We start from the raw sequence: 17,526 nt of genomic DNA on the forward strand, positions 1-17,526 counted from the left end.
ACCAAGAAATGTCGATGCAAATTTTACATAGTTAATCTATAAGACAACTTTAAATTGTTCCGGGTTATCTTGTCAACCATTTACAGCTATCCCCATTTCATTAAGCACTTGCAAGTTTCAGCATGAAGCCAGCCAGAGTGCCGAGGGGAGGCTGCCCATTCGGGAATGGTCGGCTTTTAGAAGCTCAATTTCCCCTCTTTCTTTTAGTTTGTTTTTACTATAAAGTCTGACCAATTCCTACGGGCAGTATAGTGGGTCTGCCACTCCCATGAGGTTCTCAGTCACCTCAGAACACCTTACAGCTGGGAGAAGCTGGTGGCCCTTCTCTTCAGAGCTGAACAAGTTCAGGCTCTCATTTCTCAGTCAGGCAGTTTGATCAGACTTTATACACAATTCTTCCAAATTTAAAGCCCAATTAAAAGTCAGCCTGCCTATTCACTCCAAAGTTCACCCCATAGGCTCCCAAGGCCTAGGAAATTCCCATAGGTTTCCCTTTCCTAGGAATTTCCCACAGGTTCCTCTTATCTAGGGTATGACCCAGTATCCCAATAAGACACCCAGGCTTAAAGTTGGAAACAGCTCATATAAACTCTGGACTATTGACTTGGAATAAAGAGGTCTGAGTTTCGGGAGATCTCACCAGGGTCACCTGAAGAACGCAGTGATTCTTTGGGGCCAATGGGCAGTTTATACCAAAGGCCGGTTCAGTGTAGATTCCAAGTGGTTTCTGCTGGGTTTCTCTGAAATCTTGCTGCAGTGACACCAAGAAATGTCAATGCAAATTTTACATAGTTAATCTATAAGTCAAAATTGGGGTGTGCTTATTATGAGCCAAGTTTGAGGACTGTAGCCAGTGGCCTTTCTTCCCAAGGGAAGAAAGGGCAACAAAGAAGTGGGGTGTACAGAGTGGTTATAGACCCTCTTAGCACAAAGGGCATACATCACACATGACAAGAATATCTCTTTAAAACTGTCACAGGATCTTCGCTGGCACAGCAGGGCGGTGGTCCCAAGGTGAGCACAGAAGGTCGGTAGTTGATGCTTAGTTCCCAGGAAGAGATGTTAATCCTTAAACAAATGCTGATACGGGGGGAAGTTACATCCTCATCTTTAAGGGCATCATTCTTGTCTTTGGGTCATAGTAAATGTTTCAAGCAGATGGACAATGCACGCTCCACAGGCCTCCTCAGGCCCCTTTGGAAAAACAAGGTCAGGCCAAGTTAGTTGTAAGTCACATGACTTCCTCATATACTCCAATACATCCGATTGATTTTCATTTATTCATCAATGGTAAGTCTGACTCTATTCAAGAACACCTGCCATGAGTGAGCACTTGTGTAAATAAACCTTCGATTTCCCCATGCATATCTCTCTGAGAGAGAAACAAGTCTTACTGGTCCTCCAGGGAAAACGCAAGCAGCCTGAGATTCAGAGCTGGAAGCCTTGTGACCAGAGATGCTGAGAGCTGGGTGAGGCGGCCCGGCAGGGACAACATGGACCATGAGGACCTTCCCAGACACCATTGTGAAGGGTAACTCCCAAGGGCCACATGTGGGCCTCCTCTGAGCCAGGGGAGGACTCACAAACAGGCCCAGTGGGAGTGTCTATGGTACCTCACCTCATTCAGCAAATTTGAGCTGCTACTTTTCGTGGAGAAAAAGTGGCCCTATGCACACTGTGATGGAAGACTTTGGGGCTGAAACCCCAGATGTGGGATGTCTGTCATCCCACGCAGCAAACCTGCATCTGGGCCTTGTCACATGAAACACACACATATGGGCCATGATTGTGAAGAACACAAATCATACACCTTACCTTCAGTGACCTTGTTCTGCCCCTTACATTATAATCCTCCCCGTGAACCGGGACCAGAGATCTGCTGTCAGTTCACTTTAAACCAGTTCTACAAGAATCACCCACCCAAAAATCAGACCTTTCATTCAGCCCTGGTAAAGAACTAGGAGGAGCAGCGTTCCTGACATTACTGAGGACTTGTTGACGATGAAAGTCATGGACAGCCCACCTTTCTCCAGCTCCTGGGAAGCAATAGGTCAGTGAGGAATGCAGAACTCTGGTGGCAAGTTGACAGTGGGAAAAGTGACTTTCTGATGAAATAACAGGATAAACATTGACCACGGTCCACTCTGCCAGCACTGCCCACGCAGTGTTGGGAAATGTCTTCTCCCGTGATGGGGAGGCCAGTGAGAACCAGATCAGTCAAACCCAGAGGCAAGTCTCCCCATTTGAACTTCAAAATCTAAGGTGAGGCCCTGCTTCCTGATCCTTCCCCAGGGGTCAGCAAAAAGAGCCCGTCATGTCCCTGCTGTGGGTGTGGATCCTCCATGGCTCCCACCTTCCCAGCTTGGAGCAGGAAGGCAGCTCCAGAGGCTTCTCTGGAAGCAGCCGCTGGTCTGGTGGGTGACAACTTCCTGCCACCACATAAGGCTCATGCCGTGCTGTGACCATGAAGCTTGAGCCTTGGTTTTCTTGGTCCTTTGTGAAGAAACTGGAGACATCTGAAAGCCCCTGTGGAAGGCTGAACAATGATGCCAGGGCATCAGCTGTCAGCTCTAGAACCTGTGAACGGACCTATTTGGTAAAAAGGTCATGGCAGATGTGATTAAGTTAAGGGTTTTGAGATGGGAGATTATCCTGGACTTTTCCAATGTGCCCTAAACACCAGCACAAGTCATAAGACAGATATACAGAGGGAAATCAGAACCCACAGAAGAGCAGGAGGCACCGGGTCCTCAGAGGCCGTGACTGGAGGGATGCGGCTGAAAGTCGAGGGTTACCAGCAGCCACCAGACACTACAAGATGGTAAGGACAGACTCTCCCTAGAGCCTCGAAGGGAGCGTGGCCCAGCCAACACTGCAACTTCGGCCCAGGGACACTGATCTCAGAGTTCTGGCCTCCTCAGCTCTGAGAGAATCAATTTCTGTTCTTTGAAGCCACCAGGTTTTTGTCATTTGTGACAGCGGCCTCAGGAAAGGAATCCAGCTCTAACCCCCACCAGGCGCTGGAGAAACACAACACAGAGGAGCACGTTGTGGCCCTATGGAGAAGGAGGTTGACGAGAAGTACAACCCCACCTGGCACTGCCTTGTGGGGAGGACCTTCAGGTTATGTGACACAGGAACCCACACACTTCATCTACATCTGCTTGGGCCAGTGACCATTCTGCTGTTCAAATCTGGGTAAAAGCAAGGATGTGCCACACACCCACTGATCCATCCAAAAACAAGGACTGCAGCCTATATTCCAAATACCAGGGACTGGAGTCTTCTGCCTCGCCTGAGGGAGAAACCTCGATCTTTGAACCTTTGTCACGTTGTTTCATACAGGGCATGCTCCTTCCGAATTTGTTGTGGTTAAAAAGCAACTAGCAAACAGCTTATGTTTGTCTTTATTTTCACTGAGAAAGAAGAGACTTCACTACTTCAACAAGAGGGTCCATCTTGTCAGGACTTGCTGTTATGGGAGAAAATCGTGACAGATCACTTGTGCACTTATCCTTCTCATGACCACTGTGACATGCCACACCTGCTTCTGCTGCAGGCATGAACAGCAGAGGAGGCCCGTGAGAATGTGCATGAAGACTGCACAGCAAAGCTATGGCTGCAAATACCTCCCCCAAGCATCTCCAGGGGTCCCGCGATATCTAACAGGAATCCAGAACACTCCCCCCGTATCAGATGTGAAAGCACTGCTTTACCTGACTACTACAAAAGTGCAACTCTGTTCCTAGGGTCCCCCACCAACCATGCTGAGCCCCCCATCATGACTGGGCTTTGTCTGCCTTGAAGCCTCAAATCTCATGTGTCAGCCAACACATTTGCAATTGTATATAACCAAGAACTCAGCTCAAGCTGGAAGAAATAAACAAGGGCCACAGTTGGAGCAATCCAGAAGGTCAGGCTTAGGGGTCCTTGGACCCATTGTGGACCAAGTTCGCAAGAACCCAGGATATTTTAGCCAGTGTCTGATTTATGCCCAGATCCCCTTCTTTACAAAAGTGAGAGGGCTGCTGCAATCCTGGGGCAACATTGTTTTTGTACCTTTCAAGACAATAAGAGCTTTTATTTCTCCAACGACTGAACAAACATACTGAGCTTCACAGTCATGGAAGTTTCTACCACAACCACCTTCCCCTCAACCCGATCATCATTTTGGTGAATGGAATCTCCCCTCTAGTTGCTGGGGCCTTGGGTAGGGGTACAACCTCGAACACTCTCTGAGGTCAGGTGTGTGGGTCAAGTATCCGACGCCGGAGCGGGAAGTGAGGTCATTTCCACCTTAAATGTGTGTCTGAGAGAGGGGGGTTGGGTAAAGGACAGCGTCCCAGATACAGACATCAATAGTTGTGTTGTAATCAGGATCATAGCAGGCAAGCTTCCAGAATCAAATGTTGTGCAATCACCAAGGAGCCATATAAACAGTGGCTCTCCCCACTTGCAGCAGCCTCACTGGGTCCCAGTCTCAGAGCAGCTCCTCCATCTCTTCCCACCACCCAGCATCCAGCTGGCGTTTACCATGCGGGGCCTCTGCTTCGTGCTCCTGACCTGCTTCATCCTTTTTCCTCACTTTGCCACAGGTGAGCTCTGAAACCAGGCTGGTGTGGGGTTTCGGGGTCTCATGCCCAGGGAATGGGGACCAGACCGTATTGGGGAGTGGCTCAGGATCTGGAAATAAGTAATAAATCTGAGCATCATGGAGAGCATCAACCAAAGAATGAATGTCTCAGGGGAGATTCTTAGCTTGATCTTAATGGACTGAAACATGGTCCTCAGTATCTCTCAGGTTAAGGATGGAGTCATTTCCCTGACATGGACCCAGTGAGTAGCTAGAGACAACACCACTAGGCCAGGCCAGGCTTTCAGGCTGGCAGGTGTGGCTGGCTTTGGAACAGGCCAAGGGGATAATGACCACGTAGGAGGTGCCGGCCCCAGGGCTCATTTGCTGTCCAACTTCCGTGCCAGGGAGAGAGCCCAGGATATAAGAGAGAGCTGAACCCAGGAGCCAAAATACCATTGTGTGTTTCTCAGCTCCAATGGTGACTCGCAGTGTGTACTTAGACAAGTCACCGAGCTGTCCTCAGACTCAACTTTGTCTTCTCCTGAAAAGGAAGACAAACCCCAGAATCATACAGAGTCTGGTTGAGGGCAAACAAGGGAGAACTTAGGCAGGGCCTCGCAGAGCAGCAGAGACATGCCAGGTGTGTTCCCCCTCTGTGATTCCTGCCTTTTTACTTTTTGTGGCCTCTGTCTGACAGCCCACGGTGACAGGCCCACATGCCAGCCCCTCCTGAGGCCTGGTTGCTGCACAAAACATGGCAGGACGGAAGGCCCTTGACCCCTGTCTGCTCTTTCTGCCCAGTTCCTCTGGCCCAATCTCTCCTGCCCTTTTGTGCCCAGGGCATGTAGGGGTGTGCATTGTGGGTTGGTCTTCATCAGGCTGCATGAGGCTGCACAGAGTCCCCTTGAGCATCTTGAGCAGGGGCTGGACGCTGGGGGGCAGGCAGGGGAGCCTTGAGTCAGCATTCAGGGCAGACACTTCAGTACCTGCCCTCTTTAGAGCAGAGGCTGTCCTGCTTGCCAGGAACCAACGCAGCAGTGGCAGCAGAACAGAAGGAGCAGGGGCTCCGTAGGGTTTCTGAGGGAGGCGCCTGCAGAAGGAGCCTCTCCTGCCGGCTCTGCGGTGCACATGTCATGACCCCGAATTCACAGGGAATGTTGCTCCTGACTGTGTGACTCAAAGATTTTCCTCTCCACAGCCCAGGTCCAGGTTGTAGACTCAGAGAAGGAGTGCAATAAAAGAGAGGCCGAGTGTAAATGGTTTTACTGCCCAGAAAATCATGACCGTCTTGGCACCTGTTGGTTTGGGATAAAGAAATGCTGTCTGCGCCAGGAATGAGCTGAAGAACATGGGAGGACAAGGAGCCCGGAGAATGAAATAAAGGCCTGACTGTAACTCTGAAAGTGCTGTGGTATTATTTCCCAAAAGTAAAGAAATGACCTGTGCTGTATTTGAAAAAAGTGATTATTACATGTGACGGTGTCTGGGAGAGACGTGTGTGTGGAAGCAGAGAGGGAACTGAGGCGTGCAAGGCGGGCCTAGGAGAGGGGAGGCCTGGCGTGCCTGAGATGGGAGATGCTTTTACATGGAAATGTTGGAGTTTCAGGTGTGTGCTGGAAGAGGGGATTCAAGATCCCTAATTATGGGAAGGTGACTGTGGTGTCTCCGTATATGGCAGATGTGTGTGCAGGGGGAGAAAAGGAGGGACATTCAATCAGGAATTCACCTTATTCTGTGAGACCCCACCCTTAGAACATACAGGCTTAAAACACCTTGCTCTTGAGTAAGCTCATGATTCCATGGTGGGCAAGAGGAGCTGGGCTCAGGTGAGTGATTCTTCTGGTCACACCTACCAGGCATTAGTCCCCTGGGTCTGTCATAACAAAGCACCACAGCCTTGGTGGTTTAAGCAATAAAAATTGATTTCCTCACAATTAGAGGCTGGCAGTGCAAGGTCAAGAGGTCAGAGAGGTTGGCTTCTTCTGAGGCCTCTCTCTCTCACTTGCTGAGGGCTGACTTCTCCCTGTGTCTTCTCATGGTCTTCCCGCTGTGCACACCTGTGTCCAGATTTCCTCTTCTTGTCAGCACACCAATCATCCTGGCTTAGGGCCCACCCTAATGACCTCATTTTAATTTAATGGCCTCTTTAAAGACCTTTCACCAAATAAGGTTACATTCTGAGGTACTAGGGGTTAGGACCTCAACATATGAATTTGGGGGGACATAATTCATCACAGAACACCTGGGCTTACTCCTACACCTGCAGTCAGCTTGCAGGTTGACTGGGCTGCCTTCTGGCTGAGACAATGGGAAACTCTGAGCTGAGTCTCCTCTCATCTCAGACTCACCCAGGCTTGTTCTCATCGTGGTTTCCAGGGTCTCAGCAGAACCAGAGTAACCACGCAAGGTGTCTTGAAGTCTAGGCTCATAAGTGACCCCAATGCTGTCTTCTCTTGACCAAAGCAAGGCAAAAGGCCAGGGAGACTCCAGAGGTATGGAAACAGACTCCACCTGCAGACGGGAGGACATGCACAGTCACACCATTGAGGTCCAATTCAGGGAGAGAGGTACAATGGTGGCCACTCTTCCATTGACCACAAAGAGTATCCTGGGCCCTTCTACCAATATGAGCCTGTGCGTTGTGTGAGGGGCTTAACTCGGCTCAGGAGAATGTTCAGACCTTCACAAATGCTGCCTTAGAGACAAGATTCTCTGGACAACTGTCCAGATGGATCAAGGTTCTGCTCTGGAGACAAGACCCAGAGTCCTACCAAGTATAGTTCAGGGCTGTGATGCTGGTGGAGGAGCTTGCTGAAAATATCATGCATGACTAGTTCTTGTAGAGAAAATCAGAATTTTCTGGAGTCCTTCATACTTATTTTGCCCTTTATACTGTACTGATTTTTGGAATTTTTAGAGGGCAGGGACCCTATAATGCCATCTGTGCTGAAAGTCCCCGAAGGACTTCATCCAGATCTTTCCCTTCCCTGGGGACCTCTGTGTCATTGGAGGCTAGTGTCTCTCTTTACACCCAGGACCAGGACTGAGTCGGGGAGGTGAAGGCTGGGTCTTTAACACCCCCATCATCTCCTGCAGGCTCCTCCCTACAGCTGCCCAAGGAAGGATGAACTAGAGATAAAGCCAAGAACTTGCAAAACAGATGCAGCTTCAAAAACATCCCCCAAACCCTCCACCTCACTGCTCTGTCTAAATGCTTCCTACGTAGACCTCTGGAGACCCCGCCTCTGCCCACAGCCCCTTAATCAGAACACGCTCCAAGTCACAGCCTAACTCTCCTGCTGCATCTGCCCCCTGCCCTCTCCTGCTGTCTAATCATCTCACCGCACACACCCTGCATGTCCATGCTGTGTTCATGCCCACAGGGAAGGCCCTTCCCCGGCTTAATTGTAGCTCCCCTTCCTGCTACCCATGGGGCTTATTCACCTCTTCCTCTGTTCTCCCTGAACATCCATCGAGCAGAGCTGTTGAATCCTAAAGGGTGGAGGAGAGGAGAAGGGAAAGTCTGCACAATGACTGGCTGAGGGAACAGGATGTCTGCAAATCACCATCCTTTATAACCGCAGACCCCTGCACGCATTCACACCACTGGTATTTATTGTGTTGCCTCTCTGCCAGGTCCTGGGATGAAGGACTCAGATAACATCCCTCCTCCTGGTATGACATTCTAGTAGAGGCAGATGGACAATGAGAAAATCAACTCATTAAGTGACACCTGTGATGAGAAGAAGAAAGCAGAGCAAGGGGATGCCTAGTGTCCATGAGGTGCTATTTTATACCGGGTGGCCTGCATGAGCCTCTTTTTTGTGTTTTCTATTGGTAATTAATGTCAGTTTGTTATTAACACTCTCGGTAGGACCTGCACCAAGGAATTCCTCCACCTCCTGTAATAGCTCTTACAAAGGAGGAGAGAACAGCGATGTCCTCAGACCCCCTGACACAGACACAGCACTGGACTCAGCCCGTTTACAGATTGCTGGACGGGAGGGAGCTGCCCCACATTCCTCCCTCACTTCACCCCACATCTTCAGGAAGGCTGCTGACTCATGGGACAGAGTGGTCTGCTTCTCCCAGAGATATTGCCTGGTCTGTGATGAGGGACAGTGTGGGCATGAGCCATTGCCCCAAACATACTCACAGGTAGTTCCTTGTCTCTGGTAGGAGGATGCTTCCAAATTCGTCCAAACAAAACATATCTTGCGGTTGGGAGCCTGAGCTTCATGATCTCCAGAACTTTCCTGGCAGTTAAATATGCCCCTTTGGCAGCATATGCCCTTCACGTCAGCAGCACCCTCCCCACTCATGATCCTCTCCTCCAAACAAGTTCAAATGAGATTCAGGCAGGAAAGGATGGAGAGTCTGAGCAAGTCTTGAAAAGGGAGACACATAAGCAGAAAGGTCCTAGATCTGAGGTCAGCAGACACTGCAAAATTGCTCTGGCCTGCAATCCCTCTTCCTTCTGTGAGCTGGGACAGCCATTTCATGACGCTCTAACCACCACCTGGATGCTGAAGGCAGGAGGAGAGACGGTGCTCAAGCAGAATCCTGTGATGTGGTAAAGGACATACACTCTGGAAATTTTCTCAATACCTTCTCCCTTCAGTTGGGTTTTGATGCTTCCTGGCCTTCTCCCCCGATGCTCATACAATCCATTAGCTTTTCTCATCATCTGCCTTCCAGTCAGCTCTATCCATGGATCCTAGGCACAACCCCGTGGTAAGGGGGAGCTGGGGTGACTTTCCTCTCACTACTTACTTCACTGCACCGTGCCACATAGAAGCAACCTTTGAGTCACTAGAGTTTTGAAGATTGTGTCTCTATAGAATCTGAACTAGAAATTTCTACAGGGAGAATTCCACAGGGAGGGAACTGGATGAAAGAGTTGGAGAACTCAAAAAGCAAAACAGGAAGAGTGGGGAGACAACCACAGCATGCAGCCCCCACCCCAAGGACTGGGAGAACAGTGTTAAAACATTTGGGTTACCAGAACCCAGGGACTCGGAGAAGGACCCTCACCCAGCTGCAAGCCTGCCTCTCCGGGAGCTCTTCTGGGGCACCACATGCTGGCTCCAGGAGTACCAACAGAGACAGCCTGGAAGCATCAAAGCTCCAGGGCGGAGAGCCATTGCTGGGGCATCCAGAACAGGGGCAGGAAGCCAGCAGAAAGAGCAATCACCCTCTCCTCCTCTTCCTTCCCGTCTTCTGTGGCTCCTGTCTGCAGAACCCAAGGGACGTGGCAGGCAAAGGAGGAACACGCTTTGCAGACTCTCAACCTTGGCCTCACAAGGTGGGCTTTGAAGAATTGTCTGGAGCTGAGGGGCGATACTCGATTTGCTGGCAGTTCGGCAAGCTGAGTCAAATTACTTCCGTCCAGGCACCATAACCATGACTCAATGGAAGGATATCCACATCCATTAGTGCGTAACCAACCACTCCAACCAGAAGTGGCTTAAACCAACACAGATTTTAGGTGCTACTCATTCTGTGGCCCAGTAGTTTGGGGTGGCTCTCCCAGAGGAGATCACGTGCGGTCCTACGGCGTTGGGACTGGACTGGGCTGTCTCAGATGGCCTCACTCATGTCTGGAGTTGGGCTGTACCTCCAAGAGGTCCCCAAATTAGGCCTCCACTACCCCCCAGAGACAAGGAGACAGCAGCTCTATTTTCCCAGTCACATTTCAGAGAGGTGCCCTGTGGCCCTAAGAAAGACATTCCTGGGCTGTAAAACTGGCAAGAGACTTTTCAAAAGATTTATATACCTCTCCAAGGGACAGAGAAAGAGTTTACAGTGACAAGTTTTCTAAGTAAATGCTCTGAGGAAGGGGAAGTCAGGGGCCTGGAATCAGGAGGAAGTCCCTTCTAGTTTAGTCTAACTGAGGGGACATCAAGGCTGGACGGTCAGAGGCTGGGCCAGCTTCTTCACAGGACAGGCTCCGGGTGCTGAGAGAGAGAATGAGAGAGACAGAGACAGAGAGACATAGAGAGAGAGACACAGACAGAGAGACAAAGGGAAAGAGAAAGAGAGAAGCAGCTGCGGGGCCTCTGGGCCTGCGCTGGGAACTCCTGCAACATAACTGCTCCCACATTCTCTTGGTCAGAGGAACTCACAGGCCAGCCAAATCCCAGGGGGTGAAGAAAAAGCTTCTCCTCTTATTGCAGAAGTGGCAAAGTCACGTGGCAGAGAGGTGATCACGTGAAGATGGAAGGAAATGTGGTCCTTCTTTCATATCTGCCACAAAAGGCTTAGTTAAGGGGTCAGGTGTGGACACTTAGTCAGACACGCTTCTCTACCTTCTGAGATTTCTGCTCCACCCACTCCCACTCACCGTCTACTTCATCCCATGGCTCTGATTTGGGGTGGGAACCACTCTTTTCTGAGCTGAGGCTATTCCCCAGGGACAATACACCACTTTCCCCATGATGCTTTCTACTTTTCCTTTGAAAAACACCTCCCACAGATTCAAGACAGAAGACACTGACTAGAGCTCTTATTCATACTGCTTCTGTCCCAAGACAAAGACCCACCTTCAAATTTTTAAAGCTTTGCCTTCTTTTTTGCACATATGAAATAAGGGACATGTGGAGATGCCTTGAATAACACCTAGGTATTAGGGCAAACATTTTGTTCTGAAACTTGAAATGTTGAGGAGTATATGGAATACCACAGTGATCACTCCTCAACCATAAACACCCCCTACTCCCAATCCTAACTCCTGTACGTGATTTCAATTTTATATTCCTTTTCTAGCAGCTGGAATCCTGCTCCCAGTGTGTACAAACTGTGACATTCTCCCTTTGCAGGACAACTTGGAAAGGAGCATCTGGGGACTGGAATCAATGAAAGGGGAGGTTGTAGCAGAGGAGAGGGAGTGGGACTTTGTCAATAAGGTTTTGGGGACATGAAGCTGAAGGACTGGAAACCCAGACCTTAGGACTGCACGCTTGTATTGGATTAGAGGGAAGAGATTCAGAATATTTACAGGACGTTTTGATCGTCTGTGTGGTAGAGCTGACTCTCTGAAATGGAGAGAGACCTAGAAGACGAGAATTGGAACTTCTGATGAGAAAACAGCAAAGGCTTTGAAGCCTGATGGCAAACTGGGCATGAGGAGGGGAGGAAAGGCTCTCAGGATAAGTAAACATTCCCTTTAGGGAAATAAAGCATTTGATAAGAAGCACAGTGAAACTGTAGGGAGGAACCAGAGATGTCTGACTCTGTGGTGTTATTCTGGTAAATGGGAAACAATCAGAAGAGTTTCACAGGTTCAGCTGCACCGTCCACTCTGCTCTTCCCTTCAAGAGGGTGCGTTCTTCCACGGCGGGTGGCTCTGCTGCAGGACTTGCCCAGGGAAGGAGGGAGCGCTCCACCTCATCCACCACCTGATCAGCGCAGCAAGGTCCTGGGGATGGGAAACACCCTTGACTCAAGGACGGCACCAAAAGCTGCCCCAAAATAAAAAGGAGCAAGAGTTTGGCTATTGCCTGCTTTAGGAGTTACAGATTCCAACTTCATCATCACCATCAGCATGCCAAAGTACCACTTCTTCCTTAAATTATAGGGCAGATTTAGATAAATGGATAGATAGATAGATGGACAAAAAGATAGAGATCCTGAGAGAAGGTTTTCCACCACCCACCTTTCCGTCTTACATACTGGAATCTAGATTAACCCTCAAGCCCATCCGGAAAATCTTTAGTGAGGACGAGACCCTAATGGATTTGGGCAAGAGAAGCAGAGAAGTAGCCAGTTAACATCCCCTGTAAGACTTCTAAGGACCAATTAAGGCCTGGAATCCCACTCCTCCCACAGACACGGGCACTCTCTGACTGGTGGGTACCCGACTGCCTTTCAGTGGCCCAGAGGCGGTGACCAGTTTAACCATCCTCTGACTAACCTGCCTGCAGTCATAACCACCGGGAAGCACTTTTCCAGGGCCCATTAGAAGGTTGGGAAGAGCAGAGGAAAGGCTGCTGCCCACATGATGAAGCGGGATCTGATCTGTCCTTTCCTCCTAGGAACCAGAAACGCTGCCCTCCCTCCCTGCCCTGCTGGCAACTTGGGTAAAGCAGAACCAGACATGTTATCCTAACCGCTCAGGCCCAAATGCCCCTGGCAGGCGGGTCTCTGGCCGGAAATCTCCCCGCCTTGGGGCGGCGGGCAAGGGAAGGGGCGGGGGCCAAGGAGGCGGGCCTGGCGGCAGGAGGTGGGGGCGGGGTCCCGGCGCGGAGGATGCACGCGGGGGTCCTGGGGCTCTCCGCCCTGCTGCTGGCGGCCGACGAGAGCGCGCGTGAGTGCGGGGCAGCCAAGGCCTGGGCGCCTGCAGTGCTCACCCCTCCAACACCCTAACCCACCCAGATGCCCCCGGACGTACGCGCCATCCCTGTAAGCATAGGCAGCCTGACTATGCCCGGGCACAGCGCTGCGGGCCAGTGCGTGCACGGCGGCACCCCTCCCGCCGGCTGAGCACCCCAGTCCAGTCCTTCGTGGATCCCTGCGTATGCACAATCCTGCTGTTGATGCGTGATTCCCACCAAGGATGCATGGTCCCCCGTGCATGAGACCCTCATGGATGCCCGGTCTCCCCGCGGATGCATGATCCTCCGTGGATGCTTGGTCCCCCAAGGATGCATAATCCTCCTCTGGAGCCTGGGCGCGTGTAGCCGCCCTTCCCTCCAGAACCGGCTCCTGGACTCAGCCAAGTGCTGCGGGTGCGAGATGCACTGAAGGCCGGCGCGAGTGCGCCCTGCTCTCCCACCACCACCGCCGGCCTGGGGGTCTCAGCGGCGGGGGAGGCCGATTGGGTACCCGAGTTGTGTGGGGGGTAGGACCGGGCTCGGTGTCCGCGCGGTCCCGGAGGACTGTATCTCCGTTTCGGGGCTTAGGCTAGGTAAGAGGCGACCTGCCCGGGACACCCCAGTGCCGCGAGTAGCCGGGTCCCGGCCACACAAGATGGCAACACTGTTTAGCGCCTTTCCAGTTTGAACTGGTAACTCATTCGGTGCCAGAGAGGAAGCCTCCGCCCACTTCCGCCGTGCTCCCTGCAGACGCCTCTTTCTTGGCGCGGTCCCCGGGGATTGGGGTGGATTTAATAAGGCCCTGGCCTCGGGACCCCCTGGGACCCTGCGCCGCTCCCAAGCACCCACGCACTTAGAGACCCTCGCTGGCGCAGACTTTCAACTAGATCCCTAGGAGCCAGTTGCTGCTTACCGGTTAGTGGGGTCCCTGGTTTGAACAGCCGTCCCTGTGGGTCCCCAAAGGGGCGCCCCCGCCGCGCTGTTTCAAAGCCACACCAGGAGCCCCTGTGAGGTCGGCACCAAAGCTCCCGGGTCCAGCGCCCCCTCCGAGAAGGGCTAAGACAAGACAGGACCCCCGCGTCTCAGCACCCACCCGTTTGGTGGCATGGATATGCTCCCTTCTGTTGTAGCCTGGAGCAGCCAGGGCTTCAGCAGTCCTCAGCCTGGGCGGAGCAGTAACTCCTCCACAGACTTTCTGTGCAGGGACCCTGGTTTGCAGTGTGTGGCACGAAGCCCAGAGTGGATAGAACAGATGACAGGGCTTGGGGACCAAGAAAGGGCTGCTGGAGCCCTGGCTCCTCTGTCCACACCCGCAGGATTCCTATCTATACTATGGGCCGTGCTCTCTTTCCACTGTTGCAGCTTCTTGTGACCATAAACTTTTAATATGGAAAACCCGAATTATAGCCACATAAAACAATGACTGTGCATCATGCACATGCTGGTGCTGGACAGATACAAGCTCCCACCCCACTGTCAGTGACAGGGACACAGATCCTGACCTGGATCTGTCTCACACTTTCAACTCTGTTTCTCTACCCTACCATCCTCAAAGATAAAATAAAGACAGCAGCCACAGAGAGGAGGTTTAACATTTTTTGAGCACATACCAGGTTCCAGGTGTGTTTTGCTCCTGCTGTCCTGTGCCATCCAACTGTCCCTTCCTAGGACCTGGTGTCTGATCCTCTGGGTCCCCTGGAAAGGCCTGGCCTTTCCTTCAACCTCATGCCCCTCTGAACTGGGTCTAGCCCAGAGCCCTGCTGGGGACAGGGGTGCAGTGCTGGCTGGGGACCCAGGCTCAGTCCAGCCTTCCACTGACCCTGGTCTTTCCTCTTCCCTCCCGCAGGCCTCTGCACTGTGGTTTACTACTTCTCCGCAGGACAGCTCCTCTGGGGGGGACTGGCCCTGGCTGTGCTGCTGCCCGGCTGCTTGGTGCAGGGCCTGAGTTATCTGTGGTTCCGAGCAGATGGACATCAAGGTCATTGCTTGCTGGTCCTTCTGCATGGCCTACAGCTTGGCGTGTGGAAGCGGTAAGGACTGGCAGCCTCCTCTCGACTCTGAGGCAGGATTGCATGAGTGCAGTAGGAGGGCTCTTCTGTGCACGTGGACTCTATCCTATGGTCCTAGAATTTCAAGGATGGGCGATTTTCAGAGCCACCACGTGGAACCCTTGCTCTGATATGGGCCCCCCTCTTCCAGCCTGCACTTCCTGGAGCATCTCTATCATCAGGGGCTCCTACCCTATATAGCTATGGCCCTTCCAAAGCTTTCCTTGACTTCAGCCAAATTCTATCTTTCTGTTGTTTCCATTCATGGCTCGAGGCCTTGGAGCCATAGAAGGTGACCTGCTTAAGGCCGTTCCATTTAAACACCTACTACCATAGTCACAGAAGTGGCGTAGATTTAACCACAGACTAGGAGCAGAGCTGGCCTGGTGACATTTGCATCAAGGCTTTATTTCAGGAACAAGGCGTTTGGGAGCCAGGGCCAGTTTTTCCCACAAAAAAGACACCTGGTTGGCCTAGTGTCCTTTAGGCTTACCTGTGGTCCCCTTTTTTTTTTTTAATTTTTCTCCTTATCTTTTCTTTTTCTTTTTTAATTGCAGTAACATTGGTTTATAACATTGCATATATTTCAGGTGTACATCGCAATCTATTTCAAATTTTGTGTAGATTACATCATGGTCACCACTCGAAGACTAATTACAATCCATCCCCACACATGTGCGCCTGATCACCCCTTTTGCCCTCCTCCCTTCCCCCTTCCCCTCTGGTAAGCACCAGTCCAATGTCTGTTGCTGTGTGTTTGTCGTTTTTACCTTCTGTCTTCTACTCATGAGTGAGATCATACGCTATGAGACTTTCTCCCCCTGACTTATTTCACTTAGCATAAATCCCTCAACGTTCATCCACGTTGTCACAAATGGCTGGATTTCATCATTTCTTATGGTTGAGTAGTAGTCCATAGTGTCTATGTACCACATCTTCTTTATCCACTCGTCCCTTGATGGGCACCTAGGTTCCTTCTGTGTCTTGGCTATTGTGAATAATGCTGCAATGAACATAGGGGTGCATGTATCCACATATTTGTGGCTTTTCTGTTTTTATTCCTGTAGTTGATTTCTAGTTTCATACCCTTGTGGTCAGAAAACATGATTGGTATTATATCAATCTTCTTAAAATGATTGAGACTTGTTTTGTGGCCTAATATGTGATCAATCCTGGAGAATGTTCCATGAGCATTTGAAAATCACGTGTATTCTGGGTGTTTTTTTGGATGGAATGTTCTATATATATCTACTAAGTCCATCTGGTCTAATGTGTTCCTTAAGGCCAATGTTTCCTTACTGACGTTCTGTTTGGATGATACATCCATTGGTGTAACTGGACTGTTAAAATCCCCTACTATTATTGCATCACTGTCTATTTCTCCTTTTATGTCTGTTAACAATTGCTTAATATATTTAGGTGCTCCTATGTTGGGTGCATAGATATTTACAAGTGTTATAGCCTCTTGTTGGATTGTTCCTTTTATCATTGTAGAATGCCCTTCTTTGTCTCTTGTTACAGCTTTTGTTTTAAAGTCTATTTTGTCTGATATGAATATTGCTACCCCAGCTTTCTTTTCTTTGCCATTGGCATGGAGTATCTTTTCCCATCCCTTCACTTTCAGTTTGTGAGTGTCTTTAGGTCTGAAGTGTGTCTCTTGTGTGCAACATGTATATGGGTCTTGTTTTTTTATCCCATCAGCCACCCTATGCCTTTTGATCGGAGCGTGTAGTCCATTGACATTTAAATTAGCTATTGAGAAATGTGTGTTTATTGCCATTTTGTTACTTTTTTTCTGGATTTTTAGTGGTTCTTTTCTGTTCCTTTCTTCTTCTCTTGCTCTCTTCCCTTGTGATCTGATGGTTTTCTTTAGTAATATATTTGATTTCCTTTCTCTTAATTATTTTTTTATTTATTATAGCTTTCTGGTTTGTGATTACCATGAGGTTCATATATAATAACCTACATTTATAGCAATCTATATTGAGTTGATGGTCCCTTTATTTTGACTTCTTTCTAAAAGCTCTACTCTTTTACTCTCCTCTTTCCACATTTTATGTTTTTGAAATCATATCTAATCTCTTATTTTGTGTGTCTATCCATTACCCTCTTATCATTGAAATAGGTCATTTTAGTGCTTTGTCTTTTAACCTTCATATTATCTTCACAGGTGGTTGATCTGCTACCTTTACTTTACTTTTGCTTTATCAGTGATTTTATTACCTGTTGGGTTTTGTTTTGATAATTTTCTCATTCTTATTTGTGATCTTCTCTTTCTCACTTAAATAAGTCCCTTCAGCATTTATTGTAAGACTGGTTACTTGGTGATAAACTCCTTTAACTTTTGCTTATCTGGGAAACTCTTTATCTCTCCTTCGATTCTGAATGATAACCTTGCTGGGTAGAGTATTCTTGGCTGTAGGTTTTTTCCTTTCAGCACTTTAAGTATGTCATGCCACTCTCTTCCAGCCTGTAAGGTTTTGGCTGAGAAGTCTGCCGATAGCCTTATGGGGTTTCCTTTCTATGCCGCTTGTTGCCTTTCTCTTGCAGCTTTTAGGATTCTCTCTTTATCTTTAATTTTGGACACTTT

The 17,526-nt window shown here is 49.8% G+C and overlaps 1 protein-coding gene and 1 long non-coding RNA gene across 3 annotated transcripts in view; both read left to right on the forward strand.

The window, feature by feature from the left end:
- Nucleotides 1–4,453: 4,453 nt before the first annotated feature.
- LOC106841413 (uncharacterized) lies at nucleotides 4,454–5,979 on the forward strand. Its single transcript, XR_001400624.3, has 2 exons — nucleotides 4,454–4,595; nucleotides 5,775–5,979. It is a non-coding gene; the product is annotated as an uncharacterized lncRNA (long non-coding RNA).
- Nucleotides 5,980–12,805: 6,826 nt separating this feature from the next.
- The window catches only part of XKR5 (XK related 5), a 32,598-nt gene continuing 27,877 nt past the window's right edge, over nucleotides 12,806–17,526 (forward strand). For both annotated transcript variants that reach the window (XM_014857439.3, XM_070499947.1), the window contains exons 1-2: nucleotides 12,806–12,881; nucleotides 14,735–14,918. In XM_014857439.3, the coding sequence (XP_014712925.3) occupies nucleotides 12,824–12,881; nucleotides 14,735–14,918 (242 nt within the window). In that variant the 5' untranslated portion in view covers nucleotides 12,806–12,823. The remainder of the gene's footprint in view (nucleotides 12,882–14,734; nucleotides 14,919–17,526) is intronic.

Source organism: Equus asinus, chromosome 27 (genome assembly GCF_041296235.1).
Source record: "Equus asinus isolate D_3611 breed Donkey chromosome 27, EquAss-T2T_v2, whole genome shotgun sequence".
Classification (NCBI taxonomy): Eukaryota; Metazoa; Chordata; class Mammalia; order Perissodactyla; family Equidae; genus Equus; species Equus asinus.